The following is a 20,366-nucleotide window of genomic DNA, read 5'->3' as shown; positions in this document are numbered from 1 at the left end:
TCAGGATAATAGGAAACTGTTACAGACACAAAGAAAAATTGACATTGTATTAATTCTGCTACACTGGCCCTGAATTTGCCTGTGTTACCAGAGTCTCCTTTGCATCTTAGACGAATTTCAGTTCACTCTCTGGGACTACCAGATACACCTCTTATGGCATAACCTTTCCTAAGGGTGAGAAAAAGAAGTGATGATTACCTTCTTGTATGTGTGTGTGTGTGTGTTTCTTTTGCCTTTTCCTTTTTTTTTTTTTTTTTTTTTTTAATTCCCAAAGATTTGGGCTTCGGAGCTCTAAGAAAAGTCAAATTCCAATAGTGAAAGGGCATTTAAACTTTTTGGACATTACCTCTGTCTTTATTGTTGCATTTTAAGTTTAAAAAATATAAACCATCTGCTATCAAAATATGTCAGAGCATACCATGCTGCTCACTAGCCAACTGTTGATGAAGAAATATTTATATTTCGAGTGATTTATATAGGGCTTCTTTCAGCACTGGAAAGATCAGTTTGACCCTTGATTCTAAAAATCATGTGTCAAGTCATTCGCAGGGAATGGATGCCAGGTGTATCTATTGCAATAATGGCCTTACTCAGGAACATGGCAAATGAGGATCAACACATGTTCCTGATTATTCCAAAGTGTTCTAAATTGAAAAAAACTTAAAATTAGAGAAGGGAGGAGAACCGGGATTTTTGAGTACATATATTCTGTTGGACATTGCCATGGTGGTTTACACACACAACCTTATTTAGTCCACAAAATACCTGATAAGATAAATACAATTACTTCATTTTAAAGTTGAGGAAGATCCAGTTCAAAGAGGCAGAGTAGATAGACCATCTTTTTAATTCGGCCCTTTCTTTTACCCAGGAACATACTGAAGCTAGAGAGAATATATAAGCCCCACACAGTAACAGAGTTTGTCTCAAGTAAGAGGCTGGAACCCACATCTCCTTCACCTTCTCTCAGGTGTGTCTGAATTTTCCCTAAGACCTCCTGAGACCAGCTCAGACTAGAAAAGGTATTTGTTTTTAAAGATTTATTTATTTATTTGAGAGAGCGCGTGCACACACACGTGTGTGCACTGTGGCAAGAGCAGGGGGAGGGGCAGAGGGAGAGAAGCTAACTCCCCAGTGAGTGGGGAGCCCAGTGGAAAGGTTGGATCTTGAGACCCTGAGATCATGACCTGAGCTGTAATGAAGAGTCAAACACTTAACCAACTGAGCCACCCAGGCAACCTGAAAAGGTGTTAAGTAAAAAACAGCATACCCATTTTCCTTCCACCTTTATTAGTTCGTTGTGCATTATTTGTGTTATAGCAAGCCAGTTCAACTCTTTTGCTTTCCTAAGATGCATGCATGTGGCTTTAGTAAAATGTTTTACACAACAGGGTAGATGTATACCTTCCCCTCTAGTAGAAGGAAATTCATACAAACAATAGCATATTTACAATATTCTTTTTAATATATAACTTTATTAACAAGTGCCTGCTGTTTGATTTTTTTGAAAAAAATCAAGTTGTAAAGTTTTACTACAAAATAAAAATGAGGTTCTTAGAACTCTTAACTTGACCAGATAGGAAACAATTTAAAAACCTTTAAAGGTGTATTGAGAAAAACCAGGCTTAAAAAAAAAAAAAAAAAAAAGCATTTGTCATTACCAAGAAGAGATGGCTTTAAGATAAAAAATAAGAACCCCATGCCACACAGATAATGCAGATAGTTCTAGCTATCTGGTCAGCGGGCAAAAAGCAAGCACTTAATGTCTTCAGCTCCAGTCTCTTGTTCATTATCTTGTTGCTGGAATTTCAGATTCCTTTCTTCTTGGTAGTTGACCAAACCGGATGATGGTAGAGATGGTAAGCCAGCCCTGTTCCACCTCGGAAGGGACAAATCCTCGGCTGGTGAATCGGCTGCTATTGTGACCTTGCCATCTTGTGGTTTAGGGTTTTCTGGGCATCTGGGCGGGTCACTGAAGTTGCAGCATACGGGGTACTGGGATGGAGGTGGCTGCTGACCTCAGGTCTCATCTCGTTGACTTTCCTTGTCTTCTTCACTGCTGTCCTCTCTAGGCGGTCTTTGGCGAGGAGGCCCCAAGCAGCAGGGTGGTCTGTAACCGCCATACATACTCTCACTGGTCTACCTTGTCCTCCTGCACCTGGGTTGGAGGGCCCCCCCAGCATCTCTCCCTGCACGGGAGGGTTGGAAGACTATGGTCGCTGCCCCTCGGCTCTGTGCCAGTGGCCACGTGGGAGACATGGCCTGCAGTAGGGCCCGAACTGTGGGGGCCTGGCCTCAGAGCCCTCTCCCACCTGTTCTCCTCTCCCCACTCTCCCTGTGCAGGTAATTCTACTGGGAGTTGCGGCGGGGGGGGGGGGGCCCTGAGACCTGGAGAGCATCTTAATGGTTAGGGTCTGCTGTGTATTTACTGCCTCGCTCTGGAACTCCACCAGAGCCTGTCCCATTTGCTGCCTCCACACCCTTTCTCCTTCCTCCACATCAAACTCTACCATCTCCCTCTCCCACCCTAGGAAGGCATTTCCTGGGGTCCTGGTTCTTTATGGCAGGGGGGCGTACAAATACATCTTCCTCAGTGTCATTCCTGGTGATGAAACCATGTAGGTTTCTGACATCATTGAACCATTTTGCTGTTCCCAAAACCTTTGCTGGGATGACCTTCTTGTCTCCCCCTCACCCTGCCACATGCCTCTGATGTGAGAGCCGGGCTGGGGATGGTTGCTGGGTCCCTTGCTTTCGGCACCAGTGGTTCTGCTCTGAGCTCTCTGCAGTCCATTCTCCACTCCCCACCCAACTCGCATATTTATGACTTTTTTTTTTAAGATTTTATTTATTTATTTGACAGAGACATAACGAGAGAGGGAACACAAGCAGAGGGAGTGGGAGAGGGAGAAGCAGGCTTCCCTCGGAGCAGGGAGCCCGATGCGGGGCTCGATCCCAGGACCCTGGGATCATGACCTGAGCCGAAGGCAGACGCCTAACGACTGAGCCACCCAGGCGCCCCTATTTATGACATTCTTGTGTGAATATATGAAAACCAAAAAAATGTGACTTAAAGACAGTGAGTGAGAGGGATGTCCCTGCTTGTGTTCCTGCTCTCGCTAACTCTGTCAGATAAATAAATAAAATCTTAAAAAAAAAAAAAAGTGAGTGAGAGAGAACTGTGAAATTGAAGAAATTGTACAAATGCCAGTAGGACGAGGGACATTAACTCAGCCTTGCAAAAGGATGCAGGTGACTCAGGAAGCTGGAAGAATCCTTTTTCATTTAGTGTTTGGCTATTATTGCTGTTTGCTTTTCCTTTCTCCTGTAGCCCCCTTATTTGATGAGCACAAAGCTGCAAGGAGTCCTTGTTTAATCCTCATGTCTAAGGTGGCCAGTCTCAGTGTTTCATCCCATGGTCTCAGAAAACTGCAGAGTTGTTACATGCCATTTGCATCCAGTTTTCTATCTATTTGAAAACAAATATCACATCCTGTTTTCATTATGAGCAGGAATAAATTATGAGATCAGTTCCTGAGAATACAATCTACCTTCCAGGGTCACCAGTTTTCTTATTTAGTGGATCTGCCCCTACTGCCCTCTCATGGACTCCCCACCGCCCCCCCAGCCCCATCCCTATTCATACTGCTGTGCTCATGAGGCAAAAAATAAGCATAGTATCAAATTCCCGCTGTTTAATCAGGCTGTTTTACAACTAGATGTGCTTGAAGAAGATTATGGTTGAGATACATTGAAAACATGAGTTGTAACAGTTTGGGAAATTTGTAAATATTTTGCAAAATATTGTGCTAGTGGTGGAGCATGTATTGATTTGTCTTATGAATTCTGATTCAGGGTGAAAGAGTACACATGGGTAATTATTATCATGATGGCTACCATTTATTAACTGCCTGTTGTATGCCAAGCACATTACTCACCTCAACAACCCTAAGTAGCAAAATCCCCATTTGACAGGTGAGAAAATGGAGGCTTGGCAAGGTGAAGCAAGCTCTTCAGGCTCGCACAGACATTGACATAGCTAGGTTTTAAACCCTGGCCTTTCCAAGTCCGGTCAATGCAATGTCTCAAAGCAGAACCCTGGAAAGTGAGGCAGAAGCGATTCCCGGTCCTGATCGATCCCCTTCAAGTTCAGGATCTAAGGTCTTCTCTCTGACTTACACTGATAATAACCCAGGGATTCAGAGAGGAGAGAGGCAACATACCAGAAAGCATTTTGAGATCAGCAGTTTAATCAAATCAACAAATATTTATTGAGCACAGTGCTAGGTTTCTTGGAGACTATAAAGATAAATAAGAGATCATCCCAGACCCTAAGAAGCCTGCAGTCTAGAAAAGGGTTTCATAATAAGTGTGCCGATAGCTCAGTAGCAAAGTGTTCCGTTCCTTCAGTTCCTGGAACAAGTCATTTCTAGTTCTTCTACAAGTATGACATTTTTAAGACTGGAGATGAACACTGGTTAGAGAACATTCTCCTACAGCACACATTCAATTGTTTTAGGAAAGAGCGAGAACGAGGGAGTCAGTACATATTTTATCCGTCCCCACATTAATACCTCCCCAGACCAGTTCCTGATGACTCCACACTGTTCTGGCTGTGAATGGCAAAAATAGTCCCCAGAGATATAGTTTGCACATGAAATTGTCCAAATACACATTAATTATGTACATTATATAAAAAGATAATAGTATTACCTGTCCAGTGGGGGGTGGGAAGGAGCACATCTTCGCGGATAACATTCTGTTCCAGCTGAGGAATGTCAGACTGACTGCAGGAGGGGAGAGAAATGCTGACTTTGCCAACCAAAGATTGCCTCTCACTCTGAAGTGCACACTCCTCCAAGCTCCTACAAAGCTTAAGTATCGATTTTCTGGGATGCCAACTACACTGCTTTCCCGTTCCTCAGCCTGAAAAGGCAGCGAGCCTCGCGTGAGCTCGCTGTCACTGTTTCTTTCACCTTCGAGGCTTCCACTCTGATGTGACTAGTTGCTGTAGAAATCGAGGGAAATTCTGTATGTACTTCAATCATGTTATGGCTGTTAGCTAATTCACTCTCGATCCCCACCCTAGGAAGCAGGGATTATCTCTCACAATGACGAGTTATAAAATGGAGAGACAGAAAAGGTACGGTACCTCGTCCGCCCTCATTCCAAGAATCAGTGGTGACAAGGGAGGGGGCAAGGAAAACAGACTTCTGCTGCCCAGGCTAATGCTCAAGACAGTAGTTCATGTTATGCCTTTAGACGTTCATAGTATCACCTTAACGTTGTCTCTCCATTTCTGTCCTTTCCTTCTATTCCCAAAACTCTGCTTCCAGATACCCCAACGTACTGTACCAGGGCACCAAGTCAAGGACTATGGTTCTCACACTACTACTCCCAATACCACTTTTTCTTTCAAGCCAAACCTTTTCAAAAGACCAAAATCAAAACACACCAACATAGAGCTGTTCTAGTTGGAAAGTGATTGGGTAGCACCTCAAAGGTACCTCAGGGGCTCCTTCAATTGGCTCCAAGGCTCTGTAGATTCCCTCATCCTCTACCATGCCAAGGAGAAGTTGAGGAGGGAGATTATGCTTTTCATCAGAGTCTCAAAGGCTCCATGATCTCAGAAAGGTCTAGGGTATTTATCTTTCTGTTCAACACGAAACTCATGATCATCTCCCACTTACCGTACTTTATTAATGTGCTTCTGCATCAGACTCAAATGGCTTTGTTGAGGCTCTAATGACTGTGCCACAGTTTTGATTGAAAGTCCCGGCTGATCAGACTTGATAGCCCAAGCCTGGGCTTCTGTTAATATGATAAATGGAGAAGCAAAATCAATAAGCCACCATATTACTCTGGGATTCAAACCCTTGAAATCTGCTCATTTCTCAGTACAGTTGCAATGCTATTTATTCACTTGCTCAACATAAAGGGAATACCTACTATGTACAGGGATGGTACCAGGGAATTAGACAGAAACGGCTTCTGCCCTCGGGAAGCTTACTCCAATGAATTAACAGATGGTTATGCTCACTGATCACTCAATATATGCCATATGCTTTGTTTGGCACATTGCATGCGTTATCTTATTTAATTTTGACAACAGCTAGGTAGATAACCATTATTTACCTGTATTTTATAGTTGAGAAAACAGTAGAGTAACTTACCCAAGGTGGGAAATGGTTTTGATCCCAGGCCATGTGCCATTCCTAACCAATAGTCTCCATTAGAAGCATGGAAAAGTACATATTAAAAAACCTTCTGAAACCTAGCCCACTTTGCATATACCATTAGTCATTAAACTGCAGCCGGCTATCCTGAATGCCTGACCAAATGCTTTTGGTCCAGGTAACATGCCCTTCTTGTCTGGCTATCCTGGAAGGTGCCTCTTTAAATGTTCAGCAGAAAAGGCAGGAACTCATCAGTCTCAGCTAGGGGACTTTATTTCTAAATGATGCAATTAAAACTAGAACAAGAGACTCTGTAATTGTGGACAGTCACCCATAGCCATTAGATAGTATGAAAGGGCTGGCTGTAAATTCAGCTAATAGATTACCAGAAAACGTACCTTCAACAATCTCGATTTCATCTTAAGGAAGCAAGAAGGAAGCATTACAGGAATAATAATGACTCATTAGTGACTTGAAATTGGGATTATTTGACTTTGCTTTGTGTCCATAGATATGTAAGGCTGATGAGACACTAGATGCTGAGAAAATCAAGGGGATGGTCAATGATGGAAACCAAAAGACTTCTTCCCAGGGATAAAGGAACCAAGGGAGCTTCACTAACTTGAAAACCTCTGAATGTTTGGCATGCGGGTTTGAGATCACCCCAGCTCCTCCCTGGTTCTCTAGAAGCTCAGAGAAGAGCTGGAGTGTGCCACATGGAGGAAATGGATAAGTCAAGGATAAGCAAAATTACAAGAGGGATAGCCCTTCTACTATCCTAGGAGCCTAGGAGGAAAATAAATACCTGGGTGCTAGTAAAAATGGATGCAGTTTGCCCATTGCTTAGGTGATGCCTAGTGGGTGAGCTAAGAAGACCCACTGCATACTCTGATGAAGTCCCAGATCCTCAGGAAAGAGAACAGGTAGGAGCTTACCAGTCTCTAGCAGTTAAGGCTGCCAGGTCCCAACCATCTCCATCAGTTTATTCTTGAGCTTTTATTCATCAGAATTCATTCCAGAACACTAAAACTATTGCCCTTGAGGCTTTCATGTTCTTTCGTGGATAAAGAAGACTGCAGCTGAGTCTTCACAAAAGTTGTCCATGAAATCCTTGAGTCATCCTTGTTTTGATTTGGTTTTGTGTTTTATATTCCTCTCGGTATGGATAGCATGAAAATTTCAATTTGCAAAAGGATTTAATCAACAGCAAATGTTTTGAATCAGATTAAAACCCGAATACTTTAAGAGCTATGTGTTTATTCTGTCCTGCTGGGCGCAGTCACTTTATCTTGCTTCTGAAGGGCAATGCAAAGCCGTAGCTGCGCTAATGAATTGCTTGCAACACGCAGGTATGTTAGTGGTTAATAGTGATGAATGTTTACCTTAAAAATCCTGGGTTCTTCCTGAGAATGTGCCCCCTTCTCCTTGACACGTCAAAAATGGGAAATCATCTCTGAGACTGTTTTATTTGTCTGTGTTTTCGGGACAGCACATTTACATACTTGCGAAGGCAATCAATATAAGCAAGCCCAGGTCTTCCAAGAATCCTTAATTATATGTCTAAGAATGCATATGTATTCGCATGTAATACTTGTGTTTCTGCAGTGTTTCCCCCCCCAACCTTTTTGAGCTGACATGTGCTAAGACTCTTTGAAAGTGGTAAAATCGAGAGTGTAACAGGCAAATGCACAATGAGTTGTTAAATGTGATGGCAAAATAAAAAATTTTTAAAAAGCTTCAGTCAGTATGATCAGTTAAAAAAAAAAAAAAAAAGACAGCTAGCAAACTGTCTATCATGTGATGAAATTTGACAGTAGGGATTATGGCTTTGATGGACCAGAACAGCTAATAGAAGAAGCTGACATTTTTGAAACCCTGCTAATTAAGGGTTCCTTCCTTAATATTAAAATAAAGTCTTTGTCTGGGTTTTATGGTTGGAGAATCAGGTGTTTTCATTAATATATGCCAGTCAGTCTTAATAAGCTTGGAGGGCAGAGGAAGTTATTATTGAGTGACCTTCTACAAAATAAGCATGTTGCTAAGGGCTCTAACCCTGCCCTGTTCAGACTGATGAATCTCATTTCCAATGCAAAAGCTTCACAAGAAATCCAAGTATTCTCTGTGCAATCACAGAAAATAATCCTTGTGTCTCTTGTAATGTCCAGAATTGCCACTTACTACACTACTACTGTACAATGAATATTACAATACATATTATTTTTCTAGCACAATTGTCTACATTTCTGAATTGCCCAGAATAGAAAAACTTATTGTGAAGACACTTGTATTGAAAAGTCAGCTCATTTTAATACTTTTCAAATAGTCATCTACTCTGTTCATGAATTATAATGCTCCAAATACATCTGACAATACTGGCTTTGAAAAGGAGATATGTCTATATTATTACATATTCATTTTCAAATAGATTTCAAACAGATTTTAAACCATTCATTGAAATTCATTGAAATGATAAATTCACAGTTGGATTTTGATTGACTCTTAATCCAATTTTACTTTTGATAAGTTTCACCCCTCCCTTCCCACCCACCCCCAGCCTTTCTCAACCAATATATTTTTTTGTTCTGCTATTGGTTTTTAAAGCAAAACTGATGGGATAGGGTAAAACTTGAAGGTTTTGATAACTATATGTAAAGCTTGTCAAATGAATTGGTAAATTCAGTTCAAATCAGTAAAGGCCCACCCTACAGGTGATTTGTCTGGCTAATTTCCAGTATACCCATCTTTCTCTGTAGAAGCAGATGTGTATTACAAATATCGGTTGATTCACACCCAGAGCAAAAGTTTGAAAGGGCTTTCAGTTACTGAGCCATAGAACCATCTCTAAATAACCTGGAAATATGCAGATAGCTAAGGTAGTTGGTGTTGGGATAATAGATCAAATACCTTGAGAGTTTGTGGTTGCCCAGCATGAACCAGCTGCTCCTTATCTTGAGCTCTTTCTGTCTGTCCTAGGTGGAGAAGTTGGGTAATACCTCTGCTGGGGATTGTATGGTCAGGTAAAAAGACAACAAACCTATTTAAGTCTCTTTGGAGAAGGAAGGAGCTAGATTAAAAACCATCCATCATAAAAACTGAGTTGATTACAGCATGCTAAGTATTGGAACAAATGAGACAAGGATCTTGGATTCAGGGCTTTAGCATGCGGGACAAGAAGTTCAAACTGGCGATTATTTCAGCCCTAGGTTTATAGGAGTCAGTTGTGTTTGAGATGCACACTCGAGAAGAAAAACAAGATATGACATTTCCTGTAAATGACTTATTGAAGCTGTTTTTCAGTAGTTTAAAAGGGAAAAATAAAAAGGTTAATGAAGACTAGCATAGATCTATCTCCTTAGGGCCCAAATCCATCATCTAGTGTTTACTGAGCCTCTACCGAATGCTTCCCACTGTCCTGGGCTTGTGTAGCCCACCACCCCTGCCCTTCTGAGCTTCAGTGCAGTTAGAACCCCATGGTGTCTTGGACAACTCCCTTTTTGTCACCTGTCCTTTCTAATTTTCTTCTCTACGTAGAACCAGCAGAGGAGTTGCCCTCCCAGACAGTTTGACAGGGAGTGACCTTTAATGCTCAAATTACAACTTATTCGTATACTATGTTGTGCTGTCAGATATCTTTGTCATATCATTTAACTCTGCAAATGTTTGCCCTATCACTTCAAAGTGGGTTGTAAGCTCCTAGGGAGCCGGTGCTAAGTTTTAATGTTTCTTTTTATGCCCATAATCCAAATTCAGTGTCTTACAGAGAGCAGATGACTGATAAATACTTGATCGACTAAAGTCTTTAAATAGATTAAATCTAAAAATTCAGTCCTTTTATTCTAAAGACAATCCTCTATGTCTGTTTTTTATTCTCTCACACCTCTTTAATAGCAATTCCATGGTATTCTAATACTTCATGTTCTTCCACTCCAGAAGAGTAGTGGTTCTAGAGCAACTATGTCCAGTAGAAAGAAATATGCTACAAACCACATGTGTAACTTTAAAAAGTAAAAATAAGCAAGAGAGATGGATTTTAATAATTATTGTATTTAATCTTTCGAAAATATTTTAATATGTGACAATATAAAATATATTGCAATCTTTTAATTTTTTACACTAAGTCTGAAACCTAGTGTCATTTTACCCTTATAGAATATTCTAATTCAGACTAGCCACATGTGGCTACCCTACTGGACTACCCAGCTCTAAAGACTATTCATGGATAAACTCCCAGGGTGTATGAAAGCCCTAAAATAAAATGCTAAATTGTGTGTTGTCAGAGCATCTTTCTGGTGACACAGAAGAACAGATTTTATCAGATTCCCAAAAAGGTTTATTTCCCCCACCACCATCAAACTCCTACCCTCAAATATCTTAAGAAACACAGCACTGCTTTTAGCCCGTGGAATGACTCCTTTTCTCTACTTGCCAGTTCTATTTACATTCCCTATTCTAACAAGACTAACTCAACAGTCTGTTATTAAACAGTTGTGAATTTAACTTATTCCTTTAAAATAGCACCTAGAGACTGCTCAGGGTATTGACTCGTTTCATAGAAAATAACCTCAAACACTACCACAGTTGGTAGTTACAACAGCCAAAATAAAATAGAAGTATATCAGGCCTTTCTCTTATGGTAATTGACTAGGAATAAAGGATACACTAGACCTATGTGCCCACATGGCTTTCAGGAAGTTCCTAAGATGCACTAAAACATGTCAATAGGAAGTTTTCGGGAAGGGTCATTAATTGATCACAGCACAGAGCGTTTTATTCCTTCTTGTTCTCTTCGTTGGGTTATAAACTCCAGGTTAACTTGACACCCACTTCCTGCAATGGCTAAAATATTTTTGTATACCTTGTGATCTTCTTGGATGAGATTTTTCAAGACCCCTCACAATGACCTGGAGGAGGACAGCTGGTGGTTGCAAAGATAGCAGCTATGGCATGACCTAAATCAGGGAAACCAAGATGTCAGTGGAACAAGCTCCTCCTTTTGTTTTGCTTTCTCTTAAACATGACGCTCTCTTGAGGTCTACAGACAAATTCTCTTTCTTTTTTTTTATTTTTTTTTTTTAAAGATTTTGTTTATTTGAAAGAGAGAGAATGAGAGAGAGAGAGAGAGCACATGAGAGGGGGGAGGGTCAGAGGAGAAACAGACTCCCTGCTGAGCAGGGAGCCTGATGTGGGACTCGATCCTGGGACTCCAGGAACATGACCTGAGCCGAAGGCAGTCGCTTAACCAACTGAGCCACCCAGGCGCCCGACAAATTCTCTTTCTTAAACCTTTCTAGTTTTGTTTTGTTTTTGTTTTTGTTTTTTGTCATTCTTGTTCTTCTCCCAACAGCATCACTAAATTGGGACTTAGCTCCTGGTGAGGGCTTCGGTCATAGAGTAGCCCCTTTAAAAACAATCAGGTATGATTAACTCTATTATTTGTATGCATGAAACATATCCAGAGTTTTAGTCACATAAGCCACATTGTTTCTCTAGGACTAGAATAAAATAATCATGTGTTAACTTTCAAAACACAAATGGAAAAGGCAACTCCATAATGACTAGTGTTGTCCTTATCCATTTACCTTTCTTGAAAATAAAAGGGCTGTTTAGAATTAGGGCAAAATTTCGATTTCAATCTTAACTTATAAGCATTTTCTACTTTTTCTTATTCACATGACCAAAGAAGAAGGACAAAATTCACTGTTAGAATAACAAAAACAATTAAACAAGAATGAAGATATATTGATACTGAAGTCTGGCTATGCATAACATGCATCTCAATGTGTATCTAGATTTAAATGACAAATATTGAACCATGTAAAATTTGAGGATAATGGATTAACTATGCCAATATCAAGTATTTTATGTTGATTGGTTTCCTTACTACCAAGGTAATCAAGAAGCTTTGAAAGCGACATCTCACTGTTTGTTTGATCTTCAGAGAAGAGAGTTTGACTTCAGTTTCTTTTTAAGATTCTTCATCTTTCTTGGCATCATTTCACTTTTGACTATGTTGTAACCTCCAATTGCATTTTTTTCCTTCCCAGCACTGTGATAAATACTAAAAAATCCTTTTTTCCTTCCCAGCACTATAGAGGCTTTTCTGCTCTACAGACAGTTTAAAACTATAGGAACCTTGTAAAGCGAGGTTTTAAAATTTCTTGATTTAGGGGCGCCTGGGTGGCTCAGTTGGTTGAGCGACTGCCTTCGGCTCAGGTCATGATCCTGGAGTCCCTGGATCGAGTCCCGCATCGGGCTTCCTGCTCGGCAGGGAGTCTGCTTCATCCTCTGACCCTATCCCCTCTCAGGTGTTCTCTCTCTCTCATTCTCTCTCTCTCAAATAAATAAATAAAATCTTTAAAAAAAAAATTTCTTGATTTAGTCACTTTCACAAATCCTTGGGCTCATTCCTGTGATGTAATGTCCCTTCAGTATTACAGCATTCTCTAGGTTCTTCTTTCAACCAGTGTCTCTTAATGAAAGGAAAAGGATATTGACATATCAAAACTATTTTAAAACCACTGCCTTCATAATACGGGGTGATGGAGAAATACCAGAACTATAGGACCACAAGAAAAAATGAAATACAGTATATAACTTATTTCTTAAGCAGAAAAAAAATGGAGGAGACTTCAAAGTCTCCGATTTCTTTTATACCCAGGCTATTTCTAGAAGTATTCAAATATGCTCAATTGTAGTCTGAGTAATGATCCAGCTAACACTTCTGAATATTTAACATTCAGCATCCTTGATCAATTCAGCTATTGGGAATGATAGTCATAAAAGCAGCGTAGTGTTCCATAGAACTATGCCTAAATTCGAAGCAGTATCTGCAATCTGTTCTTTGTTTCCTCTTGTGTTCCATTTCTCCTACAGCTTTTTTCTTTTTCTTCTCCGAGAACTAGGAAATCCACTGGAATTATCTTCTGGCACTTCTTAATCAAAGTTCAGAACTGGTTATGCAGTATTCTCTTTGGATACTGTGGTTGCACATTCTCGAGTTGGGCACTCCAAGGGTTCTAGAAAAGTATACAAAAATACACCAACAGAGAAGTACTTGGCCTCACTGATTCCCAAAGGAGTTGAAATGTTTATTTCTGAAGATAAACACATGATATGGTATCTTTTAGCTCAAATTCTTCTAAGGGAAGGCTCTGTTAACATAGCTGTGAGAAGAGAGTTGGATTCATTTTCTTATTTGATGACATTGAAAGGATTTTTCATTCTGCCTCGTCGTTCTGATATAGAACCTTTCTTTCTTCTTGTTCTACTAATTTATACATGTATTTCTGTAACAGACCCAATGCTTTTATGCGTTTTTCTTCAGATAAGTCAGCAAATACATAGAATGAGACAGAGCAGTAAAGAACATCAAGTTTCTGTCAAAACAGTTCATAAATATTCAGTAGAGTTCTGCAATATGTAGGAAGTTATGAAGATGGCATTAAGATACCAGTAAATCCAAAGAAAACCTATGCTAATCAAGCTATCACATCTTATTATATTTTATTCTTTTATCACTTTATTATCCCTCAATAATATAAACGTGACCCCAAAAAAACTACAAATCCTAACCTGCCATGCTGAGATAGAATTTCCATCTTATCCTGGGTCAGGATTTTCTAACCAGGGTCTTACAGTGGATCTGAAAGCCTAACCTGGGAGTTCGTCTTCCAAACGGCTTGCCACTAACATCGTCCTCTCTCAGGTCTGACCTTCTATCACAATATGACTGGCATCCCTGTAGGAGCAGGGCCCAGCTGCAAAGGACTCTGGGAAAAGGGCTGAACCCACAGTGCCTCCAAGTCCTCCCGCAATCTCAATGCCCTCAAAAACAAACAAACAAACAAAATCCTATAAAAGACTTAGGAAATTATACCTTAAATGGCAGCTTTTGAATGATATTTTTTGTGTGATCAAAATGAACAATGCACTAAAGAAATAGGTTTTATGGTCTTTCTTTATAAAAGTGTCTTTCTCAAGTTGCTCCAGTGTAGAGAGGACTGACAACATTGCTGCCTGTTCCTCATTTGTACCAAACCATCTCAATCGAAGGAGCACTGGATGCAATGAGTTGCAGTGTTACGTTGCTGTAGTTAAAAAGTATTTGCTCACCCCAGGGGGCCAAGCAAAGGCTATTGACATGCTTGCTTGATGTATGAAAAGACAAATTAGTCCCCCATCCTATCTACCAGCAGGGTACAGTGACCCTACATGGAAAAGTCAACTCAAACCACTGTATAATATATTTACATTTTTTTTTTCCTGGGAAACTTCAGAGTTACCAAATCAACTGTGTCTAGTGTGCAAATTGCATGCAAGCTAACAGAATGTGAATTAAAGTCGGGGAAAGCCATGGTTTAGCTTGACTATGCAGATGGCACTCGTGGCTACAGTCTGTTCTGGAGGAATCTGTGGTAGGTAGCCTGAGTGGGGAGCACAGGGAGAAAGGAGTTTAGACTAAATGACTGCTTATTACTCATTGCCTGTCTCCTGCCCCTTGTACATTCTCAGCAGTTTTCCAATACACTAAGCAATGGGAGAGAGTAATTTCTCTCCGTGTCACGGGAGTAGAGGGAGATCCAGGGAGCAATGTTGGAGAGACAACTCAAAGTCCCATGGGTCTGTATACAATACATGTATAAATTAGTAGAACGAGAAGAAAGAAAGGTTCTATATCAGAACGATGAGGCAGAATGAAAATAAACACAACATGTTTGGGTTTTTTTAGCACCACATAAGGTGATTGGACTTACTATAAAGTGAAGAGGGTCTTATATTTGCCTTACCATCCAGCTTGCACCAATCAGAAGAACACAATATTAAGTGGAGAAAGGCTATATAGCTTTCCATTATGTAGATCCTAATCAACATAAAATGAAATTTCTCCAAAGTTCTGTTAATTTGAAGGGATGGTTAGGAAATAATTTTTATGAAATTCTGTGAACATTTTGATAACCAACTAGCCACAGTTCTGCCGTAGACTGCAGAGAGGGGGTTACAAAAGATGGCCGTATTAAAGAGTGCCTTAAAACCTGTTCTTTCCCTGCAGTTGGCTTTTATAGAAGAAGGTCGAGGTCTCCATGCATTCAACAAATACTTATTGGGGAAATAAGTCATGGTGCTGTATTGTAACTCATTTTACAGGACAAATAATGTTATAATAATAATGCCGTGAGGGGTGCCTGGGTGGCTCAGTCGTTAAGCATCTGCCTTTGGCTCAGGTCATGATCCCAGGGTCCTAGGATTGAGTCCCCCATCCAGCTCCCTGCTCAGCAGGGAGTCTGCTTCTCCTTCTTCCTCTGCCCCTCCCCCCTGGTCGTGCTCTCTCTCTCTCTCTCTCTCTAAAAAAGAAAAAAAATAATAATAATGCCATGAATAATATAAAAGAACCAACCTAAACTTGTCCAAATCAAGCACAGATAAAGCAAAATTCTTTTCAGGTCTAAATATCTATCTTTTATGCACTCAGCAAACACTTGTAATAGACCTACTGTGTAGGAGACACTAGTCCTAGTTCTTATCAGGCAAGTTTTGGAAGACTTGGTAACATTGGATTGGAGCTCTGTTTATTTTTCCTATTTCAAGGTAGCATGAAGTCATGTCTGTTCATCAAGTGAAAGATCCTCATTCTTGGTTCCTGCAGTGTACTTTGAGGTGCAGAATTTAGTGGCAGGTGAATTTTAAACAGTCTTCCTAAGAGAGAAAAATCAGACAAGGGGTAAGAAAAGTGGTTAACTGAGAGTTTGCCAACTGGGCTGATAGCCCTACTTCTACCAGCAAGCAGCTGGGTAAATTTGAACAAGCACTTTTAACTTCTCACCTATTAAATAAGAGGGCATTCGTGGATGGTTTTTAAGGTCTCTCCCAGCTCTAAAATCTAAGAAAGTGAAGTGAAAAGCAGTGCGAGGAATGTTGAAAGTGCCAGACAAATGTAAAAAGTGAGGAAGAAGAGGAGGAGGACCCTGGGCTCAGAGACTTTTGTCCATCCCCATGTCTATCTCCCTTTAGTATACCTGCTCTGCTTTCGTGCCCTTTTTTGGCCTGAGAGATGAGGGCCAAGCATCCTCAGGCCTGGCGTTGGGCGGGCTGCCTGCCCTCACCCTCCTTCCACCCTGGTGCTCAGAGTTCTCTCCTGAATAAAAGTGAAGCTCAAGGGTGGAGGAGCTCAGAGGTCCCTGCTCGCTCCGCCTCCCTGACTGCAGACGTGCTCTCCGAGAAGCGGTAGGATGACAAGGCAGACTTTGAACCAAATGCTACCTCCACTGTTAGCCACTTCTATTCAAGTTCTTCTGTAGAAGAGGGCATCAGAACAGTTCAAAAGAGTGTGTGTTATGAGAATTAATCCAAGAAAAGTATGGAAAGTACTCATACACAGCGGTGGATAGCCCCCCGGAGCGTTCCTGGTGTAGTTGGGGCTCAAAGCGTGCATCACGCCTGCCACACCCTCTGATCAAAGCCACGTCCCAAAGCCACCACCCAAACCCTCACCGTAGTTATGTAGGGGTGTGCATGTCTGGGGGTCACCCATTCTCATCCACCAAACACTGTTTGGCGGATGCAGCAAGCATCGTGTTGCTTCTTTCTTAAAAAGTGATTTCCTCTGCATGGTTTCACTAGATTTTCAAAACCAGGCTCTGAGGCAGGTAGAGAAAGTCTTGTTTTCAGCTCGGCTCTCGGGCCACTGCCTTACACCGTTCCCATGGAGGGTGCCCCCCGCCCGCCCCGAGTCACACAGAGCAGCCGTACTGCCCAGCCCAGGGAGGTTAAGTGAATGGTGCAAGGTCACACAGCAGAGGAGGAAAAGATGCTGATCTCCAAGTCAAGTTACGACCCCAAGTAGTTTGTGCCTTCCCCTCTGCCGTGTGACCTTGAGTATAGCACACACAGGAAGACCGTGATAGAATCAAATTCTCAGTGTCAGCCTTTCCGTCCACTATTAGACTCTGGGGTACCTGGTGGAAGATCCCTTGAGGGCATTGGGGGGATGTGATGTGGCACATCATGCCTCAGTTTTGCTCTAGATGTGTATACTTGGGCCAATATATGATGGAAAGGAAATGCCTGCATAAGCGAGCCAAGCAGGCTGTGGAGACAGGGGCCTACTCCTCCTCGCCGCCGTTAAGACTGGCTTACATGAATATTCAATAGCCAGCACCCCTGAAAAATCTATTAATCTCCCACCTGTGTTGTCATCTTATCACAATCTGTAGTCTGTGCCAAAAGGCACATTGCAGTATTAAAGGAAGACTCGGAGAGAAGTGACAACAATATTCAAGCGCTGCCGTTGGACTTGCTGCAGAATGCCAGTGACTTTCTCATATTCACGAATCCCCAAACAAAATAACCATCGAGAAATATTAAAACACACATTTTATTAGTTTCATTTAATTTCTTAATTGCTCAAAGTCAGTTTACCCATTTATTGCTGTGTGAAATGCTTAGAGGCAAGGCGCACATTAAAGGGATTATTTCCATGTAATCCCTCCCTCCCAGAGGGTAGGAACTGATCACTTATGAATCCTGATTTACGCTCTGTAACAATATCAAATGGAGGAAATAGTTATTGTAAAATGACAGAGTCAGTAGTCGGGTAATACGGTAGGAGAGTGTAATTTAATAGCAAAGAGAAAGTACCTCATTTTCGGTAAAAGTTATGCGAGCCTTTTTCAGGAATAGCTATTAACCAAACTGAATTTAGCCTCCCATTTTTCTGGCTCTCCCTCTGTTAATTGATAGATGGTGAAGATGTGTAGCCTGTTACGATTTTAATCAAATGGTGTCTGGGAGTAGATGTGATCATTTTACTGGGACTTGGAGTTCTGGGGATAATAATTGCTCTGGGTATTATGCTCTCTGTGACAGTTCGCCCACTGCCAGGCTTCCTTCTTGGAAGAAAACGAGTGCAGGCTCTCAGGTGGAATTTGGAGGGATGCTGCACATTACGCAGGAAAGGGCGAGGAGGTAGGAAGGAGAGCTAGGTAAACATCCAGCAAGAAACTTCTGATAGTCTGAACTTCTGGCACTGGGGTACATCAGAGCTGGCCTGAGACCATGAAACTCCCACCCATCAGGGATCTGGGAAAGAGCTTTTTCTTTTTCTGTTGTTGACACACCTTTCCCGGCGTAGTACCTTGAACCCCGCATTATTTTAGGAGCATTATTGCTCTTCTTGGAAGAAGGTAAGAATTATACCATCAGAAGAGCACAGAGATAAGGCCAATCCCTTAGACAGCAGGCACGCTCGACAGGGGCCTTGCCTGACAGCCTAGAAATAGGCCTCTGCCTTCACTGCAGGCTGACCCTCTTCTGATACTTGATATTCACTCTCTACCTTTAGAATCCGCCTGATACAAAGAGTATACCAAATAAAACATTTTTTTCAGGCCCTCAAGGAGATTTGTACCATGTATCTTATTAGATTGAAGGCAAAACAAGCTGATACTAGCAGAAAAAAAAATGGCTGGTTCAGACCCCAGCTGACCTCTTCTGCATGGAAAATTCTCCATATGATTACCGAGCTAATGAGTAATATTTAATGAAAACATTATGCCTTTGCATATATTTGTAAGCAGCACTTCTTTCGCCTAAATTTACATAGAAATAAGCTGATATGTATAAATAAACATCTTGGAATTTGGTGTATTCTAAGGAAAATACTCCCCCGCTATCTCCGGCTGTTTCTATACAAAGCCCAAACTTCTCAATAAGAAAACCGTAGAATTCAGTCAGTCATCCGGTTGACACGAAACATGCGAGTATTTGATGATGCATGGACAAAACAGCTGAACGCCGGGCAGGCTCCTCCACATTTCACAGAGTGTTTTGGCTTTATGCAAACAACGATATATGAGAAAAAAACTGGGCTAAACAATTGCTAAATAAATACGTACCCCCCCACACACACACACACAAAAATCTTTCAACTCGAAGAATCCTTCAGCATTTAAGGATAAAGACTCAGAACTAGGATTGTTGCTGGGGTCTGCATCTGTTTCCTTTTCTGCTCCAGATCTGAGTCACAGGGGTGCTGAATTTGAGAACAGAAGAGCCGTTGACACCTTTCTCTCCCACCCTTTCTCTTCCCCCTCTAGGTGGAGCTGACAGGCAGTAGCGTCTTTGACTATGTCCACCCGGGGGACCACGTGGAGATGGCAGAGCAGCTGGGCATGAAGCTCCCGCCCGGGCGGGGTCTCCTCTCGCAGGGCACTGCTGAGGACGGAGCCAGCTCCGCATCGTCCTCCTCACAGTCGGAGACCCCTGAGCCAGGTGGGAATTGCAATCCCAACATGTGGGATGGTGGGCAGGACCTTTGCCAATGACTGCATTCGAGTTGCCAGTGTGAAGAGACTATAAATAGGTCTAATGGTATTTAACAATTCCATGCAGCTTTCTGTCCCATGCAGTAATTAAATAAGGAAGAGATTTGAAAATAAGGAGACATTTTAATAAGTATAATCCAGAGATCTAATTTCAGTTGAACAATACATAGAGAAGGTACTAGTTCTTTTAGTTCCTCTTTCAAATTACTAGAGGGAAAAGGTTCAGATTTGGAAAGCCCTCTTCTTTGTATTGTTACTGTGGCTAAATGCAATGCATTTATTTATTATTCACCAAAATCTATGATAAAGGCTTCTTGAATATTAGCTTGTAGATAATTAAAAATATTAGGGACTTGCAGAAATCTTGGTTTCTTTTTTTTTTTTTTTTTTTTTGTAAGCATCAGAAGGTACTTGAAAGATGTGAACAGATAAATTAAGGCTAAAAAGAAAACAGAAATGGCTACATTTTAAACTGCCTTTCCACCCTCAGTATTTAATTAGATCAATTGTATAGAGGAATGAACAGAGGTGACATTCCTCATTGGGATTCCTTCCAGGATTCTTATAGACTTTGCATTCAGAATGTTCCCATTTTCATTGTGTTGTACTGATGATAATTTAAGTATTAGGGGAAAATCCATTTATAAATTAAACAAAATGACTTGATATCCATCAGTCCCCTAGTTCATCAAGCTGTTCAAACACGGGGAAGATTGGCTGGTCGGCCTGGGTCTTCCGAGAGCGCTGGTAATTAGATCTGCGAAGGATTTATTCTTTGCTGATTGGGGCTTTAAATTAATTGAAGTTCCACATTTGTGGTTTTGTCCTTTTTGTACTTTTTTAGAGGAGATATTTCATATTCTTGTGTGGT

At 41.2% G+C, this 20,366-nt stretch overlaps 2 protein-coding genes across 8 annotated transcripts in view; one reads left to right on the top strand and one right to left on the bottom strand.

Annotated features, from left to right (window-relative positions):
• SPTSSA (serine palmitoyltransferase small subunit A) overlaps positions 1 to 20,366 on the bottom strand; it is a 975,882-nt gene that overhangs the window by 320,325 nt on the left and 635,191 nt on the right. The gene's annotated exons all lie outside the window — the stretch shown is intronic.
• NPAS3 (neuronal PAS domain protein 3) overlaps positions 1 to 20,366 on the top strand; it is an 813,063-nt gene that overhangs the window by 668,889 nt on the left and 123,808 nt on the right. For all 6 annotated transcript variants that reach the window (XM_081830630.1, XM_081830629.1, XM_081830627.1 and 3 more), the window contains one exon: positions 19,268 to 19,442. In XM_081830630.1, coding sequence (XP_081686756.1) covers positions 19,268 to 19,442 — 175 coding nt within the window. The remainder of the gene's footprint in view (positions 1 to 19,267; positions 19,443 to 20,366) is intronic.

This window comes from Leptonychotes weddellii, chromosome 9 (genome assembly GCF_054177405.1).
Source record: "Leptonychotes weddellii isolate Sample4059 chromosome 9, ASM5417740v2, whole genome shotgun sequence".
Lineage (NCBI taxonomy): Eukaryota > Metazoa > Chordata > Mammalia > Carnivora > Phocidae > Leptonychotes > Leptonychotes weddellii.
The sequence above is the reverse complement of the archived record's forward strand: the minus strand, read 5'-3'. Positions and strand labels throughout refer to the sequence as shown.